At 39.5% G+C, this 21,746-nt stretch overlaps 1 protein-coding gene across 2 annotated transcripts in view; it reads right to left on the bottom strand.

Moving 5' to 3' along the window:
* Positions 1–6,955: 6,955 nt before the first annotated feature.
* PPP3CA (protein phosphatase 3 catalytic subunit alpha) overlaps positions 6,956–21,746 on the bottom strand; it is a 170,806-nt gene continuing 156,015 nt past the window's right edge. Inside the window, exons 11-14 of one of the 2 annotated variants that reach the window (XM_053975981.1) lie at positions 18,455–18,539; positions 14,577–14,674; positions 11,852–11,881; positions 6,956–8,708 (exon numbers count right to left, since the gene is read on the bottom strand). In XM_053975981.1, coding sequence (XP_053831956.1) covers positions 8,515–8,708; positions 11,852–11,881; positions 14,577–14,674; positions 18,455–18,539 — 407 coding nt within the window. In that variant the 3' untranslated portion in view covers positions 6,956–8,514. The remainder of the gene's footprint in view (positions 8,709–11,851; positions 11,882–14,576; positions 14,675–18,454; positions 18,540–21,746) is intronic. The other variant, XM_053975982.1, reaches the window with a different exon arrangement.

Raw genomic sequence — 21,746 nt, forward strand, 5'->3', positions numbered from 1 at the left:
CGTGGCTGGGAAGCTGGGTGAATCAGGACCACAAGTCCTGACACATCATTCCCCCAATTCCCCATTGGGAAGCGGCAGACAGCACATCCCCAGGGAGCCTGGGCCAGGGCATGACTGCTTTTATGCCACTTTGGGTGTAAAGCTTTTGGTCCCCACAGAAGCAATTTGCTCTGACTTGGTGGGTTGGATGGCATCTCCTGGTGCAGGCTCTGCCAGGAGCTGCTTCCCCGGCAGTGAGCTCTCCCTGTGCCCCCTGGCAGCAGCAGGGCTTTCTGGGGACGGGAATCCCTGCACCCCCCCCAGAGCCTGCGTGAGTCATCAAGCTGTTAGAGATGGAAGGTTATTTCTGGATTTAACTTTCTGGACTGAGGGAAGCACTGCGGTGTCAGCACCCAGCTGTGCTTTTAGGAGGTGTGTTGTTTGGCAAGTCTTGCAAATCTATTTCCATATGCAGGCACATGCATGAATCACTCCTTACAAGAAAAAGCTGTAGAGGTGAAAGGGCCAAGACAAACTTTGCTGGGAGATAGTGAAGGCAAAACCATTATTTTTTTTCTCCACTATAAATAAAATAGCCAGAGGCAGAAGAGGCCAGAAAACCCCCTTTCTCCCCTTACCCAGAGCTGATCCCTCCGCTTGTTTTCTCCACCAGCTCCTCAGCAAGGATCACTAGTATCACCTATTGATGCCAAACTACTTCTGCAGCAACGTCAGCACTTTTCACAATATGTCTATAGCTTATTACCAGTATTATTTCCCCATCTGCTAAGAGAAAAATTATCTTCTTCTCCTGTCCAGTCACTCTTCCCCCACAAATATCAGTGTTTTCCTAACACCACCTATTCCCAAGGAACAAAAATAGGAACTGTTTATAGGAACAAAAAGCTTGAGCCCAACATGCAAGCAGCAGCAGCACCCCAGAGGATCTGGGAAAATGAACCAGGGGCAAAATGGTGGCTTTGATAAAGCAAAAGAACAAGGGAGAGAAAAGAAAAAAGGACAAGAGGGGAAGAAAATAAGGAACAGGAAGAGAAACATGTGGAAGAGCTTCCCTCCAGCAGTGATCCCTGCTAGGAAATCATGATGCCCCTCAGTAATCCTAGTCTCCTTAGGAAATTTGAAACCTAGGGAAGCTTCACCTAGTCTCACCTAGGAAGTTGAAAGTAGACAGAGGCAGATGCAAAAAAGGAAGCATGAAACAAACTTACAATGCCAGAAGCATTTCTTGCTTGGCTAAATTTCTATCTGCTACATCTGAGGAACCTTTTCGGTATCTATAACTTCCTCTCCAACGTTGACAGTTGTGATCTTCCCTCCATCTGGCTCCTTTCCGCTTCAGCTTTCATGTACGTGTTCCTAACAGTCATCATTTGTGTCTGCCCCACAGTGCCCCACAGTACTGCAGCAAACAGCCCCTCACACACATTGTGGTCAGTAGTTCCTTCAAGATTTAAATCCTTACATATGATTACACTCAGACCAATCACCCTGTGATTGCTCCTGATTTATATAAATTTCTGTACTTACATATTCTCCAAGTATATTTTCAAAACATACCACCCATTTAGAGAGCTGTTAAAGAGTATTGCTATTTGACGAGCAAGCAAATGTGGTATTTTCTATTGTGACTAGGAAAGAAACTTTTGCAATTTCTTGGAATAAGTGCTTTCAACTCTTAACTTGCTTCTGTCTCGACTCCTGTAGTCCTTGTTTCCATACCCTAAATCTCATTCTTGGCTTTTCTTCCACAGTCCTTTAGCCAATACTTTAGACCTCTCCCTTATCCTCATTGCATCATTTCCCACTTATTTAGCCTTGCTTTTTCTATTCAAGTGTCTGGAAAAGTTTTCTGCTACTTTTCAACCATGATCCGCAAAGATAACTTAGCTGGACTCATGCTGGTTTTCACTGTATTCCTAGACTTTACTGGTCATGTCCAACTTACTTGGCTAACAGGTCATTTTTCCATTTCTTGTTAGCTTTTTATTTTTCTCTGGCATGTTTAGTTGCAAGCCTTACCTTATACAGATAGCTGAGATTTAAGGTCCTCATAATTCCTGCCCTCCTATCCTGCAGAGAGCCCAGGCTTTAGGCAGTCATCCCAGCTGACTTCATGGCAACTCCCTTGTACAAGGTCCAAACTCCTTAATAATATCATGCTTGCACCAAGGCTGAACTGAGTCAACTCTTCCGCATGTAATAAACATATCACTCTATCCCACAATCTGTGCTTCTTCCTCTGCCAGGGCTCTGAATCCCAGCTTGCTCCTTATCACAGGTCTGCCCTCCAAAACTTTACTTCCCATGCCATTGCCTGCTTTCCTTTTCTACATGACTGCCTTCAGGTCAGTGCCTCAACTCCACTGTAATTTTTAAGTGCACATCTAGTCTAAGGTGAATTTTATCAGCCTAGTTTCTATCATGGCCTACTCAGAGCCCTGGGAGCTTGGTACAACTTCCTCACCTTGTCATCTCAGACTTGCAGTGTAGCACTGCTACCATCGTCTCTTCTCCTAGCTACCTTGAAAAAGGAATGAAATAAATAACCCAATCTCTCCTCCCAGTTCCACTACTCATTCCTTTCCTTTCTCTGGCACTCTGGTCCATGGCTGCAGGGCCTTCTCAGTCCGTCAGCTCTGCAGCTTTATTTAAGCTCAGCCAGAGTGTCAGACCCATATTCCCTTCAGAGTGCTCTTTCTCCTTAGAAAAATGCAATCTGAGTACAAGGCTTATTAAATATGTACTGAAGACAACACACAACCAAGTGACAGATAAACAAATTACCTCCTCGTCAGGCAACCTTGTCAGAAGGTTACTTCTTCCTCCCCAGGGAGGCACAAGATCTCTCATTTATGAGATGTCCGGATAACGTGCAGATCTGCACCACGATAATGACTTTATACACATCACATGCTTCAGGGCTTCAGCCACTTGCTTGCTGAATGCAGGAAGGGACCATTTCCCTCTGTACAAATTTGCTGAGATTTTTTTCATGACTACTTCACCTTCTGAAGGATCAGCAGTAGGTAGGACACAGGAGTGGACAAAGAGTGAAGAGGGTTCTCCCTCTTGCAATTGATACTTACCTGGATTATCTGGCAATCAAATTTACTACCAAACCTGGCAAACAACTATTATTCCAGTCTTTCACTGTACTCTCAGTCTGGCAAGACATTCGTTTTCTTTTACCTTCTTGGATCTGTACCTTAGTATATCTCAGCTCTGCACTTGCAATGTCCCTCTGCTTCTTCCACTTTTTGAGGTATGGCTCTCATCTCTGCAACTTACAATGCCAGAAATGTCTTCACTTGTCTTAAATTACTGGCATATATTGTGGAAATTTAATGGCACGTACAGGCAACCAGGTCAAGTCTTTACCCCCTCTCACTTTCCACTGGTGAGACACACCTGGAGAGCCATATCCAGGTCTGGGCTCTCCAGCACAAGACAGACGTGGACTTAATGGAGTGAGTTCAACAAAGGACCACAAAGGTGATGAAGGGACTGGAAGACCTGAAGAGACGGAGAGAGCTGGGACTGCTCACCCTGGAGAAAAGGTGTGTAAGTACTTGATGGGGGGAGTAAAGAGTCAAGCTCTTCTTGGTGAGACCTGGCAACAGGACAAAAGCCACTGGACAAAAACAGAAATACAGAAAATTTTTAAATGTAAGAAAAAGTCATCTGTATTCTAAGAGCTCTCAAACACTGGCACAGCTTGTCCAGAGAGGTTGCAGAATGTTCATCCTTGCATATACTCAAGACCTGACTGTACATGGCCCCAGTCATGTTCCAGCTGATCCTGTGTGAGCCGGTCTGAGCAGTGCCTGCTGGCCTCAGTGACTCTCAATGCTGTAACGTAACAGCAGTTATGAACTATGCCAGTCTCCTCTGGCATATAACACTGGGAAATTAGCCCAGGTCATAGTGTTCAACTGCTCATTTAAAGCAAAGGAGATTATTAAATAGCCAAATATTGAGAGCGGTGGGCTTGCTCAATCACAGCATGGTCATCGGCATCAACTGCCTCATGAATGCAAAAGCTAAAATACAAAACAACCACCTCTTGCTCAAGTCTTGCTGCTGTAAGAGTTGCCTAACTGGGTATCCAGACCCAAACTTCCAGCAGACAACCATGCCAGGTTTTGCCCAAAAGGGAAGGGGGGCCATGGAGAATCCCAGAGCAACTAGTGATGGCCACAAGTGGGGCTGCACAAAGGAGCAGACAGTGTCATGTCTGTCACCATGCCTGCAGGCTTCCCACTGGTGGCTAAATCAGTCCTTTAGCACAATCTTTGCCAAGTTACTTTACCTAAAACAAGCTTCTGACAGGCATGACAGAGCCAAGGCAGCCCTTGCCTTTGCAATCATTGGCAGAATGCTGTAGAATACTGCCCAGAGCACACAGCTATCTGTCAGCCTGATGAAACCTGGTGTCACATGTAAAACCGAAACTGTTCTTGAGTTATTTAAAAAGTATTTAAAAAAAATCAGAGCTGCACAAAACTTTTTATTATATAAAGTTTAGCAGGCCTGATACTGCAACGTCAGCTCAGCAAGACACAAAACCCCAACTCCTATCTCTAGCTCCATCAGCTCATCTTTTTTTACTGCCAGGAAAGTGCCTACAAGCCTGAACATTTACATATGAAAATGTGAATGTAGATATATTTTTTCCAAAATCACTCAAGACCAAGAAAGCTCATCCTTTTGCATGCACAAAATGGCCACTTTTAAGGGAATTAAACATGATTCCAAAAGCAACTAAGAAAGCAAACTGAAAACTATTTTTCAAATGGCTGTTTTGATGCTTGTGGTTTTTTATCATTTGGAATAGCTGATTCTCACATCCCTCTCTTAGTCAAAGTAGCGGGAAGACTCATCAATCTGACTAATCGGAGCAACAGTATCTTGAAAAAAGAAGGGAAACTGATTTCTAAGGACTAAAATTGTAAATTCAGCTTGTGCCCAGAAAATGCCCCCAAATTTTCATTATTTTACACTCTGAATGCCACTTCACTAAAAACTTAAGCTAGGGAGGAGAGAGATCAGGACTCCTCTAGAGGCTTCAGAAGAGGAAAATGCTAAAAGAATTCCCACCTGTGCTCAACAGTTGGCAACACTGGCACAAGCTTAAGTAGGGTTACTTCTACTGCAGTTTTGGAGGAAAATCCAGAAAAGATTTGAGTGTTCTCTTCTGCAAAAAATTAGTAAGAGCTAATGCACTTCATGCTTAATAGCTGTTGAAAAGCAAAATTATGATAGTGCAGAAAATATAAGACACTATATCAAACACTACCTCACACAGCAAGATTAGTGGTTAAAAAATACAGTGAATCTCTCAAGTAAGCACCAATGATGGTTTTGGCATTAAGGTGGGGTATTCAGTAAGAAGGAAGAAATCTGTATTGGGAGACACAGTCCTGTGCATGACACGTCATTGATGAGGCCACAGAATCTAAAACTCAGCCTTCAGTGGCAGCAGAGTTTTTCTTCAAATTCACCCACAGTTTCTTCTGCATTCGGAAAAAAAGGAAAGCTGGAAGAGATTGGATGGCCTGAATTGAGACAAGCTTTGGAAATTGTCTTTGGTCCTTCCAGGAACATTTAAGTATAGCTTAGACTATCCCTTGGAGCCATCCAGAAACTGCCCCTCAGTAGGATGGGAGGGCTTGCTTCAGGAAGGAGCCAGGCCATCCTGCCTGGATACACAGGACACTGCTGTTTTGCATGCTGTAGACACTTTTCATTCTTCTGAGATGCAAAAAGTTCCAAAATCTCCTTTGTGACCAGACACTTTGTAAATTCCCTAGTGGATCACTCATCCTGGGCTGACTTGCTTATCTAATAAACTCATCAGCAACTACAACAGACATTTCCAGCCCTACTGCTGATTGGTAGCACGGACTTTTTGGGTTAAATCTACCAACTGAGAACCTAAGCACAGCCAGTGCTGAGCAGAAAACCCCCTTCTGTACTGTCAGACTGGCTGGTGGAACTGCTGGGCCCAAGTGAAATGCAAGCAGATGCTGCTGTGCTGCCCAGCAGCGCTGCCACGTGTGGCATGGGGCGCCTCCACAAAAGAACTTACCTCAAGTAACCTGTGGTGTTCAGTGAGCACACAGGGCTCAGCGGGCCAGCAAAGTGGTCATGCAAAGTGTCACCATTCCCTTATGCACACAGCGTGCCCGTGAAGCAGGGAGACAAACAGATGAACACACAGACCCCATGTGTACCTCTACACAATCACACTACAGATCTGTGCTGTACCTCTACACAATCTGAAATGAAAAATTACATCTGAAATAGTCCCAGATATTATGAAACCTCTTTATTTTTGCCACCTGTCATACTTTGTCAAAATTATTAAGAGCTAAAGTGGGAAAAACATATAAGAAAGCAGACATTGAGCCTATATTTAATAATGGTACCTGAAAGAAGGGCTAAGGCAATACCCACATCATTGCTCCATTTGGCATAATTGTCAGTTCTTCGCAGGATGATGGACTTGGGAAGGATGCTGAGCACAGTTAGGGAGAAAGTGAGAAGGCAGAGCTTTGACAGTTCTTCTCTGACTAAAAAAGAGAGCATTTGAAATAAAATTGTAATCATTGTAAACATACTCATTGACCTTTTCAAACACTCCAGATAAGGGGAAAACACACAGAGGGCTTTTTTTCTTGTGCACTCTACTTGTTGGTTACATCCTGCTCATTTTAGTGAAAACCCAACATTCTAACCAGACCTTGGGGGAAGTCTGCAGACATTCAGTCACCTAGAACAGCTGGGTAATACATGCGTTTATTTCTTAGTAAAGAACTGACCTTGAATTGTGAAACAAGTCACTCATCTCTTACACCAGAAGTCCTCTCCTGTCCAAAGCAAAAGAGAGCAAGAAGCACACGTGTGTGGTGCCTGCACGCTTCTGCCACTAAGACAGCAAGAAAGGGCAGAATGCTTAAGTTCATGCACATTTTTATTGAGTAGTAATATAAAATGCTTCTTTCATTGTTACAAGTGCATGCTTTGATTGCCAACATTTCGAAGTCAAATTACAAAGGCAAGGCTGTAGGCTGTAGTGAATTACTTGGGCACTTATACAATTGTTAAAAAATATCAATGGACTGTTTGTTTTGTTTCCTTTTCTTTTTTAGAATGAACCAGTTGAAACCCGTAACTGATATACAAAGGGAAAAAAGTGAAAAAATTACACATTTTGTGGCACATGACAAAACAGAACAAAATGACTAAACCATTATGACATTAACAGTTATCATGCATTTAGAATTTCACATGTAACTACAAACTTATTTAAATTTCACAAGGTTTGCTAAACATGCTACCCATCTATATGTGCACTGACAAGCTTATGTTAAAAACTTTAAGAATACTCTCCCCCCTTAGATTTTTCAAAGCTTTTTTTTGATTACAAAATTTCAAAGGCATTAAGCATTTTCTTTTTAGAGAATATAAAGTACGCCAGTATACATACATTTCCAGTATAAGTCAGATCACTAAGCGCATTACAGTCCCATACAGGCCTATACAGCCATTTTTTCTTAAAAAACATGCATAGGCAGATTTTTACAGAATATAGATGCTTTTCACTGCACTTAATATGGTGTCTTGTTCACTATACTTAAAAATGCACCACTCATAAATATTTAAATTTAGCAAGCCACAATCAAGACTTGTTTTACCAAAAAAACCCCAGAAAACCTCCCAAACCAAACCCCCCTAAATATAAACAGCAAAAAAAGATAAATGTTATTATTCCAGTTTTTTTTTTAACAAAGAAAAAGATAATTGCTGCCAAATTAGTAAGGTAAATGTTATATTTAAAGAAGGGCATTGAAGCACACTAAAGAAACCTGAGGTAAGCATAATCTGTACAAAATTAAACTTCGCTCTCGCTCGCTCTCTCTCACTCTCTCTCTCTCTTTTTTTTTTTTTTTTGGCATTTTAAACAAATTTCCAACTTTTTTTTTTCTTTTTTTCTCTATATTTTTAAAGAGTGCCTAATTTATTTCATAGCCATTGTCTGACAAGAGTAGCAAAACATTATCAATAAATAGTCCTTATTTAGTTTGTACATTTTGTTAAAAATGTTTCGATGTTGTAGATGTTGAGTGCTGCAACTGTAAACGTACAATAGTTAGTAAGAAATTAAACAAAGTTTTCATGTCCAGTAACATAATAAAAGGCCTTTCAGTAACATAGCTAGACGTTCCCAATGTAGTAGGAAAACATGTTCATTCCCCTAACTTTGCAATATATACCAGCATGAGCTTTCATTTTTCTACAAGCATTTAAAGGCATATCCAAAGGAGGTGTCACTCCCCCACCCGCCCTCCCACCAAATTAAAGTTGACGATCTCTTTGTTGATGATTTTTGTAAACTGAATCCAACAGCTGGCCCCCAGAGCAAATAAGCTATTATCAGAGGCAAGAACATCCCACTGCTGACATGCAGCAACCCCATCGCGCCCTGCAGCTCAACCCCCTCCTGGACAGTGGTCACTGGATATTGCTGCTATTACTGCCGTTGCTGTCCGTGCCATTAGTCTCTGTGGAGATTGCCTTGTTGATGGAGTTAAGGTTGGCATCGGATGGCACGTCTCTGCGCGGAGGCATTCGCTCATTAATTCGATCTAAGCCTTTGGCCTCTTCGAAGCTAGTGATCTTATGCTGGGGTGAAAATCCTTTGATAGCTAAATAAAGGATTATTGAAAAGTAAAATTAGCAAGATAAAACTCTCAGTAGCTTTTCCCCCAATTTAGTAACAAGTGTGAGAGTCCTTCTTTAGGAAGGCAGCAATGAGAAGATCTGACACCATCACCAACTCCTTACCACACTCAGAAAGAGCTGGGGGCTCACCACCACCATCCCTTCCAACACAACTATTGTTTTCAACACAATCAACTTCCAGTATATTGTTGTCCACTGGGGTTCAGCTTAGAACACCAAGACGCTGACATGAAACTGCAGTTTGCACTTTGGAACCATGCTGAGGGCACAGCCGTGAGCTGGTGAGTTGGCATCTGCTTCATCACTTACAGCCTTAAGGACACTGTGCCTTGCTCTAATGCTCTCCATCAGGCAAAACTCCCACCTGACTTTCAAAGATCATGCAAGAAGTGCTGGCTACTTCCAGATGGTGATGACATGGTGAGGCCACTTTGCGGGATATATATCAAAGCTAGGGAAGATCTGGGGTGACCCTACAACAACTTGCCTTCTGTTCTCACCACAGGTGAGCTGCTTGTTGATTACTTGGGGCAATTATCCCCCCTGATACAACCCTGGACTTCTAGAAAGCAGCTTGAGTGAAACGGCAGGAACACTGCAACAGGGATCAGGGATATTGTCATTTTGGAACAGCTATACAGTTTAGCTTAGGAAATGCACTGACAAAGGACCAAAGTTCCAACTGATCTGCCTTTTAGCAGTGACATTGGTGAGGCCATACCAACCTCAGAAGGAAGCCACAGGCTGAGGAATGTTTTCACAGACTGTGATTTTTATTTTAGTCTCTCTAATCGAAGTGTTGCAGATCTTTAGATTTAAAGCGAAAGAGAAAAAAAGCACTGTAGGCAAACAGCAGGTCACAGCCCCTTCTGTGTGTTTTTGCTCTTATCTGTACCAAATCAATGCACTGCACTTCCAGAACTGGAATTTCTGCTAGGCCTCTATCATAACATGCCACAGAGCAGAAATGATGCGTTAGTACCAGGAAACCACAAACTCCCTGGGGAGAAAACAGTAGGGGAGTTTCAGGGATCCAATTCAGTATTCCTTCTCCCCTCTTCTCTTCTCCTTACCCCCAAATAATCTCCTTCCTATGTGCAGTCCCGATTCTGGACAAGCTGGCAACTTCTGTTAAAAAAAAAAAAGCCTAACACATCCAAAACCTCAGAACATCTCTGGTACCAAGCTACCGCTCCTTGTATTTAGTGGGGAGCAAGAAACGGCATTTTTTCATGCTGGTTGTGCCAACCTTTCCTGTGAAAAATGATAGATCCTGTTTGCCTCAGGACTTAGTTCTTTAGCCAGCTTCATAAATGTTTCATTGGAACTTTGTGAAGTGCATGGTTTTTAACATGTATTATACTTCAACTCAGAAAAACAACAACATAATGGTGATTACTCAAGTGAGCAGGGACAGAGCAGTGAAAACAGAACAGGTTGTACAGTGAGTTTTCTTAAGGTTTGCCTTTTGGGTTGGCTTCTTTTAATTTACCTTCTACCACAAAATGAAGATGTCTAACAAGCACCCATGCCAATCCCTTAAAGCAATAGTTTAATGGATGGCTGCATTGAAGCTGAAGCAGTTGCCGTGTCCTGGAGCTTGCCAGCAGCACAGCCCAGTTGGTGTTATTGGGCCCTGAAGGACAACAGGTGAAACTTGTCCTCCATCAGAAGCTCCACCTGTGTAGAGCAGTAGTTGTGACTATGGTGACGGTGTCTAACTAGCAAGGATGGCAAATCAAGAATGAACTTGAGGGGTGCATGTTGCTGGCAGGGGGGCACGTTAAGGGATTGTATTTCCAGTAGACACATTATTGTCTGTAACACTAAGAAAGGTGCTCTGCTGTAGCTGCTGATTAGACAACGAATATTAGCAGGTTACATTGAGAGTCTACTAAAACACAACACATAGTCACAGAAAATCACAGAAAACAGCCAAACTGTCAACAAGAATGCACACTGCAGAATAGAGATTGCCAATAGGAATAGATAATTCCAACATAAATAGCAGCTTACTCACTGCTATTTAGAAAGCAGTTGTATTTTCTCTTACTTGTTTGTTCTGTAATTTTATTCACTGCTTTACAAAATTCAAAAACAAATTCAACTGGCCGAAAGGGCACATCTTACCAAAGGACAACAATCACCAGATTTTTTTTTTAATTAACTAAAAAAACACCCACGGAAAATTTGAGAGGGGCAAGAACAAAATACAACTGAAGAATTTTGTTTTAAAGGGGAATTCTGAAAATTCTTCTTCCGAAACTTTGTAATACTGAACAAATATTATACATCTACGTTGCAATACATGATTACTTAGATTTTACCTGACGTGTTAAAAATTGTTAAGGGTTAAATTAAGAGGTCTGTCGACAAAACACCAGTTTTCAATACTGAACGTTCAGAAATCTTCTAAGGCAGCCAGTCACTTTATATGCAGCTATAATGGTTCCTGTGTTAATGGTTGCTCTAACGTAAATATCCAGTGTGTAAACTGCCACTACCAAAAGAAGCAGACATCTTGCAGACAAATGTCTCATGTTGTTTTACTTTTAAAGGGAAACAGAAACATGCTGTACTATAACAAAAGACCAATATTTTTTTTTTATTAGTGACCTAAAGGAAAGGAAACAAACTGAAGCATAAATAAAGAAAAAGTGGAAAAGAAATAACAACAAAAGGAGAGAATATATAAAAACCAATGTGTTTTCTTTGACCAGAAATTGCTGAGCATAGTTTGAGCCAGCCTCCAGTGCACAGCTTTTGAGCTATGTGTCACAAAACATTTACGAGCTGCTGCCAAGTTATGTCCCATGAAATCCGAGTTCCCTGATCTCCTCCTGTGGCATTACTCAGTGCTTAGTTCAACGTACAGCAATTCCAACGTGTTTGTAACTTACAGAAAGAGAAAAACCTCAAGAGCAGCAACAGAAAGAAAAACCAAAAAAAAACTTTTCCCCTTTAAAGCAATTACATTTTGGTTAATACTGAGCCACAATTGTTAGCCCAACACCCACACAATCTGTACAAGCTACAGCAAAATGAATACACCCAGCAGAGCCCTTATCTGTTGTGGCACCAACAGAAAGGGGACTGGCCAATTTACCTTCATCAGCCTCAATAGCCTCAACAGTAGCTGAAGAGAAGAAAGGGGTAGCAAAACGAATGAGAAAAAATGAGCAGAGGATTTAAACTCTAAGAACAAGTCAGTGAATAGCAAAGGAGCTACAACACTAATATTACTGTAAGTGCTGGATTTTGGCAAAACAGACACACAGAGAAATGTTTACACAAAAACAATAACTTGCAGATTGAAGTAAGCTAGAGTTTGTTTTAAAGCAGAAGTTTCAGAAAATAAAAGTTTTTAAAGACTCATTTAAGTTTTCTTTATACTCAAAAGAACTACAAAATGTAAATGTCTTCCATATTGCACATCTGACCTGAAAAGGTCATTATATAATCCTCCCAGCTCTCAGTAAGAGCAGTTTGACTTGCCCTGTCAAAAATAAAAAATGGCATAAAGCCATCACACAAAATTCATACAACTTACAACATCAGCTTGAAAAGTACTGATGCCAGTGTAAGGCAAAGGAATTCCACATACAACTTAACAGAATTATTTTTTCCTCTCTCCTGACTAAAAGAAACATCCCCACAGCATGGGATACTCAGAAAGCTTTGTCTTTGCTTGCAACCTTGACCAGTCTGCTCCATCTGTAAACTTTATTTTTGCCAATCCAGTCTCTGAAAAACAACATTTTGCTAATATTTTATTTAAATCAATGGATGTAGATCTAAGATTGACTGTTGGACCTCCAAAGTTGCAAAGCCTGGTCAGAGAGAGCAGAGCTTGTAACTGGGAGATTGCTGCAATGTTATGAATACCATGTTACCACTGTTGTGAAACCATTAATCGTTCTTAAACATACTTCCATTTGAATTTTGCCCATCAGCTTTGGTATGCTTTTTTTTTTTTTTTTTTACACTCAGAGATTTAAAAGCTGATGTAAATCATTAAATGCAATCCAATATCGAATATATTTTAAAATAAAATTTCTTTTCCAAGAATTTCTCTGGTTTAGAGAATAGCTCAAGAAATCAAGTTTTCAGGAAGTCCTCTTTTTTGTTTTGTTTTCCCCTACATAAAACCCATTTTTGTTTTTTTTTTTCCCCAATTAGGATGTTAAATATGGATTAAGATATATTCTAAAATATGTATGCTATTATCTTACTGCATGGGGAAATGAGAGGATTTAACCCTCATGCACCAAGGTAAGCCTATGCCTCTCAAGCAGCAGAGCAAGAGAGATGGCCAAAAGACAAGGAACAAAACCAACGCAAACTTAAAAGAAAAGGAAACATGATAACTAGGATGAAAGATTAAAATGAATAGCCAGATCCAAACCAGCACTGACACATTAGAAAAAAATGACGACTAAAATGTGTACTTCCACAACAGAACATACTACTCACATTTTCTGTTAATACATATGGCAATATGTGTGCTTAACAGAAACTATATGAACTTCAGAGTATTTGGTGAATGGGGTACTATGTGTTAACTAATGCAGAAGCTTGTGTATAGTAATGTTTTACTGAGCCAGAATACTGCAGTATGAGGAGATTTTCCTTTTAGCCATTGTAACATGAACATTTGGCAATTTTCTCAAATTCACTTCTATTCCTAATATTTTGCCAGGGCAACAATAGCAGTTCACTTGGACCAAATTTGCTGACAAATGTAAAGCAACAATGTGGAGAAAAGCCTAGGTGAAGACCATTATGAAGACCACCATGAAGAAAGGCGTCCTGTGAAATCATATTGCAGCATTTCCAAAGCAGAACGTTACTATGTCCATAACACACAAGTCATCAACAAGAAAAAAGAGAAGGGAAAAAAGGGGAAAAGGAGGTTTACCATCGTATACCTGAATCTTCTAGATAAAAGAGACAGTAAAGGGAAAAATACAGAGAAAGAATGCTCCAGGAAGGAAACAGGAAACAAGAGGCTGAGACTGTGTCAAGGTTATAAAGCATTTAGATTTCTTACATCTACTGCCAACAGAACCTCAATAAATGAGAGACCTTTATGTGTGCCTGCAATATACTCTACAGCAGTACACACAGAAAAAAAAAAGGAGAGCTTCCAGTAATAAATTAAACACTTTGCACCCCTTATTCCAAAAGGAAACAAAGGCAGCCCTACCATAGATTTACCAAATTCCTGTAACAAGAAGCACTTGGTATAAAACTGACAATCTGTATTGTGTTTGCGTACAAGGCAAAGATGGTGTTTGTAAGAGCCTCCCTTCACTTGGGCTTAAATCAGAGTGGAATTGTTCTCATGTTGTCACCTAGAATTTCTAGGAGAGAAAATCTAATTCTAGACCTATTTTCCATTGGTGGCTCTCAATGAGGAAGAACAAATCAGATAAAATAAGGGTTTGAGTGTCATTAGCTAAGCCGAACCTTCAGTAGTCCATGTATCAAGGGCTGCTCTTTAAAAAAAAAACCCAAAAGATGCTCTGAACTGTGGAAAGAGTGCGCTTCATATACAATCCTGAGCTACCATTCTGAATAGTTGATTTTCAAGGGCCCCCCCCCCGCCCTTTCTCTGAGAATTGATTGTATGTAGTAAGTCTTGAGATGTGGCCTTACATGAACTGCTCTCAAATGCTCCAGCACAACAAGCTGCCTTTTTTTTCTGTCCTTTGTTGTTTGGGTTTTTTTTTTTTTTCTTTTTTTTTTTTTTCTGAGACAGCTGTGGTTAGTTTTCTTAGGTTCTGCAGTTGAAAACCAATTGGACAAGACACACAGGCAGACAGGCTTACCGCTTTGCAGTGTTTGCTTTCCTCCAGAGAGTACACCACTGGGCAGCATTCCTGTTGGAGTCAAACCTTTCAGTGTCAGCACACTCTCACTCTCTTCTCTGCAAAAGTTAAAAAAGAAATAAAAAATAAAACGACCAAAAGTAAGTAAATGTCTTTTTTAAAAAACATGACATATGTTTTAGACATCTTAAGCTACACATGCCCTGCGATTATTTTGTCATCTCCAATCTCCTTGTCAAGAGACTGAATTTGGTGATAACATCCACACCAATGAAATCCCTTTCACTGCTGTGTACATAGTTAACCTTTGCATCACACCATATGCAACTCCTACTGTAGTTAACAATATAACCTGGACCTACAGAACAATACATCTGTCAACTCAAATCTGACAGGAGAAGGACCAGAAGGACCAGATATTGCCAGCAATGCATGCAGGCATCTTACACTGTGTGGTCCAAAATCAACTTAAACTGTTAGTGTGCTCTTGTCTGCACTAGCAGGCAGGTGCATTATTTATTGATGATCACTAGCCACTTAAAGAAAGGCAGCTAAAAGCTCATTAAAATTAATAAGCATTTCCATCCTTGGTAGTACTGTCCTTAATAGTTTTGTATGCTAAAAATAATATGGATTAAACAAAATTGTTTTAGGAAACAAAAATATGCTTTGCTGGTCTCCAAATACATCGAGTTTTTAAATACATGGCTAGAGGAATACAATAGCTCTATCCAGAAAAGCCTTTAAGTAAAGCTTTCTACAAGGACTGTAATGCTGCCTGTGATGACATACTTTCTCAGCAGCAAAACTGACCCCAATTCCTTAAGAGAAACCTATTTTGAAGTGCTTTACTTTGAAGTCTATAATGACATTAAGCTGGAGGAAGCAAATACAAAGACAGAATTTAGTTCCACATTCACTTGAAGATAATGTGGTTTTGTCTATAAAAACTGTCTCTCAGCAATTCTACTACTTACAATTTTCTTTGGACCTACATGCCCTAAATGACTCACGTATTTGAAACAACTCTTGTTTACCTACTACAGATACTCTTCAAGTTCTATTTTTAATTTGAAAATAATTCTGCTTGCACTCACTTTTCATTATGTAATAGTAAAAATCAAATTGTGACCATTTTGCTTCCAAGTTTCCCAAGCAATTAGAACTCAAGAGCAAAATATTTTCAGAATTAACACAGTATTTTAATCATCAACAGTTACACAGCAAAGCTTTTGCTTTCTCTCAATTATTCAGTGCATTACATATATATTTTTTAATTAAACTGCAATGGCACTTTTAGCTTCACCCTCATGGGTGAAGTTCACCGACTGTATATCTTTATTATCATTAAACCACATATGCACAAGAAAGACACGTGTCACAAATATCAAGATGGTGTTCCTTCATTTCTATTTGATGTCATTTATTTTTATTTCAAAAAAAGGCTAATAGACTGATTAAGTATTTTATTTACCTCTCTCCAGTCTAAATATACCAAAAGAAAAGTCAGACTTGAGAAACAAAGTTGGAGAGAGGCAATGACAAGGAATCGTGAAGTCTTCCATTTAGTCAAAGCCAATCTTTCTACAATATCTATTTTCATCAAAGGTCATTTATAACATTTGAAACTCAATACAACACTATTTTGATATCAATTTTTTTTCTCTAAAATGGCTGAAATTATTTCAGCTTTAGATTCAAGTTACATCCTCGAGGAAAGGGACCACCCCAGCTCAAAGAAGAGATGACTAAGTTCTTTGCAGATGGTCAGATTAGGTGCTAATTATTCAGAAAGATTTCAAGAATTAGTGAAATAAACTTCATAAAACATAATGACTCGAACAGGAACGTCAAAGGTTTCCAGAGCAGGTTGGTATATAGACACATGATAGATGATGGCGCCACTGCAATCTTAGGGTTACACACAACTACCTGACACTTGTGTCTTACCTGGATTATGCTGGCAAGACAGAAAAAATATCCCAGGCTTTTCTACAGGAATAGTCTTCACAAGATTACCTTGTGAAATTTTTACTGTCTAGCAGCCTGCCACCTAGCTGAGGAGAATCAGCCTTTCTCACAAAAAAAGAGAACAGGTATTCCCAGTGGTGGCTGGGATGAAATGTCACTCATTCCCCTGGAAGACTTGTCACCAAAACCATGCATTATGGGTACCTGTTTATTTGCTGAATATGCCTTGGATCACAGTGAGGAAGTGCTGTATTTGCTGGTTAAAGCTAAGGGAGATCAAATCTACTCTTCATCTTCAGTCATTCCTGCAAAGCTTTCAGGACCATCAATAATCAAGAGCTGTAAAAGGCTGTAGTGGTTTTGCCTGGGGTAGACTTATTATGAGGCTGATGCATATCATTGCAGACAGAGCACATGCAGGAATTATTCTGTATCCCTCTTCCATCCTTGAAAACATTGAAAAGCTTCTGCCCTACAGATCCCTTTGAAAAAGTCTGACACATGGCTGATGTCAATCATCTATGAGTTGTAAAACCCCAAATATATCAGCTGATTATCCAGTTTCAGATCCTTCTGCTTATTAAGGTTCACAACTCTTGTGAACTAATCCTATATTTAAAAAGGTGGTTCACAATAGAATACAGTCAATCCAGAAGCTGTGGTTCAAGGTTATGGGAGAAAGCCAAATTTCCCAAACTTTGTTTGCTCAACTAGCATTAGAGAAAAATAGTTGCACTGTTTTATGAAGGTGGTAGCAGCCACCTCCAGGCTCCCTGCCAGACTTGGTACAGAGAAGCAGGTGGAAACATTTGATTGCTCCCCCTTCTGGTTTAGGGAAATGCATGATGCCAAACTATTTTTTATGGGCACCACTTTGAGGTAGCTCATGCATCACCAGTAAGTTACTTGTAACATTTTGGGATCCCCAGGTACAAAGCCCTCCATCTCAGTTTGCTATTTAAGGCTATGCTGCTGCAATCTGCAAGGTGTGGGTGAGCTGCTGTGCCCATGCAAAGCCCTACAGAGAGCCTGCCCACTGCTGGCATGCTGCATTCAAAGCAAGCAAGTTGGACAATTTCCACTGAAATTAAATAGTAGATTCTTCAAGTAACTATTTTATTTATTCTTCTTAAATCAATCATGAAATCATAACAGTAAATGTTTTAGAACTCTCTTGATTTTTCATTAAGCATAACAGCCATCAACTGACTCCCGCAGACCAACATCCAGCTTCCTAAGGACAAATCGCTCACTGAAAGGGAGGGAGAACTGTATTTTTAATATTTAGACTTCAGCACAGTACAGCATGTTTTCTCTTCTGCTCAGAGACATCAAATGGAGAGTTCTAAACACTGGGTAGCAATTAGTTACTCATGTTCATGTGTTTGGGGGAGTGCAACCCAAAGGAACAACCTGCTGTTGCCTGCACAACCATTTTCTGGATTTCTAGGTAAATGACCCTAACACTTTCATCTTTAGTCATCGTTACTCATGGCTGTAGCAACATCTGTGGGTGACAAAGTGTGACAGCTGACGACTTTTTTAATGAGAAGTGATGTATAACATACTCTTTCCCCAGATTTAATGCTTGCCTCACAGTGGCTAAAAGTTAATTAGTACACTTGGTCAGTAAAGGTTTTTTAAAAAGATAATTGGAATTTTTTTTTGCTGATGTTTTTTGTTTGTCTTTTTTATATTCAGCAAAAGCCCCCAGGAAGACTATTCAGAACCAAAATAAATAGCACCATTGTATACATAAAACAATCTCTAAAAGGTTTCGGTAGAGCTCAGTTGGGTGATATACTAAAATAGCAAATTTGCTGTTTGATTAACAGTTGAGTGCTCTATGTAACCATTCAAAGATATCATTCAACACTAAAAAAAAACTAAACCAGCATAAAACTTACCTTAACACTGAGAAAACTCTAGCCATTTTTCCTATTGCTCGTATCTTGTTCCTTATAACCTCCTTTCGAGCAGCAGCTGTTGCACCTATGGAAAAGATATTAAAAACTGTTATAGGGATTTGTAAACAATTCATCACTAAATACTCTCAACAATAAATACAAGAAACATCATATTAATGCTACAGTTTGCCAAACTAAGCCACATTTGTAATCAAGACTGAAAACACTTTTTCTCATTTCTAGTTAAAAATCATTCAAAGATAATGAAACCTAAGGGCAGAGCCCTGGAAACGAGCATGAGATGGTAGGGGTTGTGTTGGGTGGCAGTGGCTAAGAGAGCTCCACAAAGCAACTTTCTTCTAATCACTGCTATGGACTGCTCAAAATTACAATTGCTTTGAAAGTTGTGAACTCACACAATACTCTGCCTTAAAAAAAGTATAGTGTAACACAGACTACAGTTTGGCTGAGTTTGAGGTGTACTTGTTGCTGGGATATCATCAAAATCCGTACATGCAAGAGAGAACCACCTGAATGGAAAAAGCAAACAGTACTTATTGCAAAGGATCCCCCACGTCCCCAAGAAAATGTTCTGCTATACTCAGAAAAACAGTTTCATTAATTATCACAATCACAACACATACATCACGAAGATTTCTCCTAAAGGTTTCTGAAGGACAGCTAACCTGACTTGTGTGGATGCTGCCTGACAAGTCCTGCCTGTTCAGACACCACTGCACATCACAGTAACGCTTCCTTCTTTGTTACTCCAGAATTCCAAGGGCAAAAATGAAAATTTCTGTTTTCAAATCTTATCAACTTGATCCATTTTGTAGAGCCCATCAGGGAAGATAAATCAGCAGAAAGGGGCAAAAATGAGGAGGACAACATTAGTGAAGAATATGCTTGGATGAAACCAGACAAGTGGCAATGGAATCAGAACTGGCTTCAGCATGCAACAATCCAACACCTCACAACACCACACACCGTCTTTCCTGCTCTGAAAAACTGTTATGACAGGAGATCAAGGTCATGGAATTAATGAACTCAATGGATTTTTTTAGGGATAGCCCACAGACTAAGGGGAATGATATCTGTGTGTTTATCTACCAAAAACAGGAAAGGTGATGGTGTACTGGAAAATGTGGGACCTGATATGATATACCAGGATACTGTCCTGGTTCTGGATGGAATAAAGTTAGCTTTCTCCTTAAAAGATACTCAGAATGATGGCTTTCAAATCTCCCACACATAAAGATAAAAATATAAAGCAAATATTAAAACATATAAAGATAAAAAGAGATATGAACACTTGGGCATAAATATCTAATTCTAGACAATAAAGAATGGGAGAAACAGCTGTAACTCAGCTATAACTGAATTAATGTAAAATACTTTAAACAGCTTAATGAAAAGTTTAAAAAAACAGCACTGATTCAGCTGGGTTCTCCAGGAACAGAAGGTGGTACCTTTCTGCCTCAGTACTATGATCTCACAGAACTGTACTCTCAAGACAGACAAGACATGGTTTTCAGCCTTTCCCATTCTGAAAACACTTAAGCATGATTTGTCTTCCTTTCTTCCCTCTAAGCATCACAATCCCTACTTGCTTATTACAAGTCCACACTGTTCTGATGTATCTTATAAGAATATTCAAAAAGCTGAACAGCAACTAAGACTACAGTCTAGAATATTTGAGAACTGAAAACTGGAACTATAATTTATGACTGAAGTGCAATATAATGTCCTACACTTAAATACAAAATAAGAATAGAAAAAAACCCCTTCCTTAATCATAAAACACAACAGGCTGAAAGGGAGTATTTTGTATCTCATCGATACACATAAAAGTTATTAAAAATATACTTAAATTGGTCTCCACTGAATTTCCTAATGTAACATATCTGTGAAAATTATGTATGTTTAGTAAATATTAGTAATACTTTATTTATCCTCTCTGGCTTTATTAACAAATGCACCTGATATTCACAATGTTTTATTGCTCTGTTAGTTTTGACTGAATATCACTAACCTCACAGTATGTGGATTTCTTAACTATTTATACATAAATCTTAGACTCACATTCCAAGAGTGCCTAGTTTAATATTTTGACATTCACTATTACTGCAAATCCCGATGAATTACTTGAGCTACACTTAAGCACACACCTACGTGAAAGCAAATGGGTCAAAACCTGAGAACTGGCTGTAGGTAAAAGGGTTAATTTTAGCCCTTGCAAACATTGCCTGATAACCTCTTAAGACTCTACCTTCTTTTCTTAAAACCATAGACTCATTTAGGCTGGAAAATATCTTTAAAAGATCTTTCAATATTTAAACAAAGCCTTTTTGAATAAAGGAACTTTAAAAAAAAAGTTTAAAGTTGAAGTGTAAAAAGTATTTAGGGGGCAATATAAAAGCTTTGAATCTTACTTCAGTAATTTAACAAGTTCTACTGGATTTTGGATTGGTATCAAAACACAGGATCTGCAAGCTGGATATGAAGGATTTATGAAAGGTAATTTAAATGTTCAGATTAAGAAGCACAACAAGGAAAAAAAAAGACTATAAATGCTGACAATACTCTGAGACTTAGGATTGAACAGATTTAAAAACAGTGCTGAGTAAAAAAGTCAACCCCAAACCTCTCACTGGTATCCTAATATATATATGTAGTTAAGCATTAGGAAAATTAATAAAATTTGAGCCTTCCAACTTATTGAATACCTTTCTTCTGTGCATAAATGGGATCTTCTTATGAATTCCAAAGAGGGGAAAAGAAAAAGATCAGTGATGTTCGTAGAATGAAAATAAAAAATAATACAGAACATTTGACAACATCAACGGAAATGTAATGTTTAAGTAAAGTCTGAAAAACAGAAAAGAAACAAATTAAGCAGAGAACATCCAAAAGGAAAGAAGATTGAAAATGAGAGGGGAAAAAGAAAAAAAAAAAGAAACCTTTTCAGCTTAAAGCCTTATTAGTAGGTTTTGCAGGGAATCAACATGCAGGCAGGAGACCAGCAGCAGCGTCACCACCTGTTGAACACAGACTTTCTACTACATTATTGCTGCTGCTTTGATAAGGCTAATCACTTCTCAAAAACAGCCCCACCCGGGCCACATGGGGTGTGCCTGCATGATGATGCCTCTTCTGTTAAAAAGGTCAAACTGATTCCTCCAGTTATCTCACAGAATAGCTTACTGTCACAGCCATGTCTGCTGCTGCTACCAGCACTTATGCCACCTGCCGCACGCCTGCGTTTGTCCAAATGCTCCAGCAGCTCTCAGTC

Source organism: Vidua macroura, chromosome 4, assembly GCF_024509145.1.
Source record: "Vidua macroura isolate BioBank_ID:100142 chromosome 4, ASM2450914v1, whole genome shotgun sequence".
Lineage (NCBI taxonomy): Eukaryota > Metazoa > Chordata > Aves > Passeriformes > Viduidae > Vidua > Vidua macroura.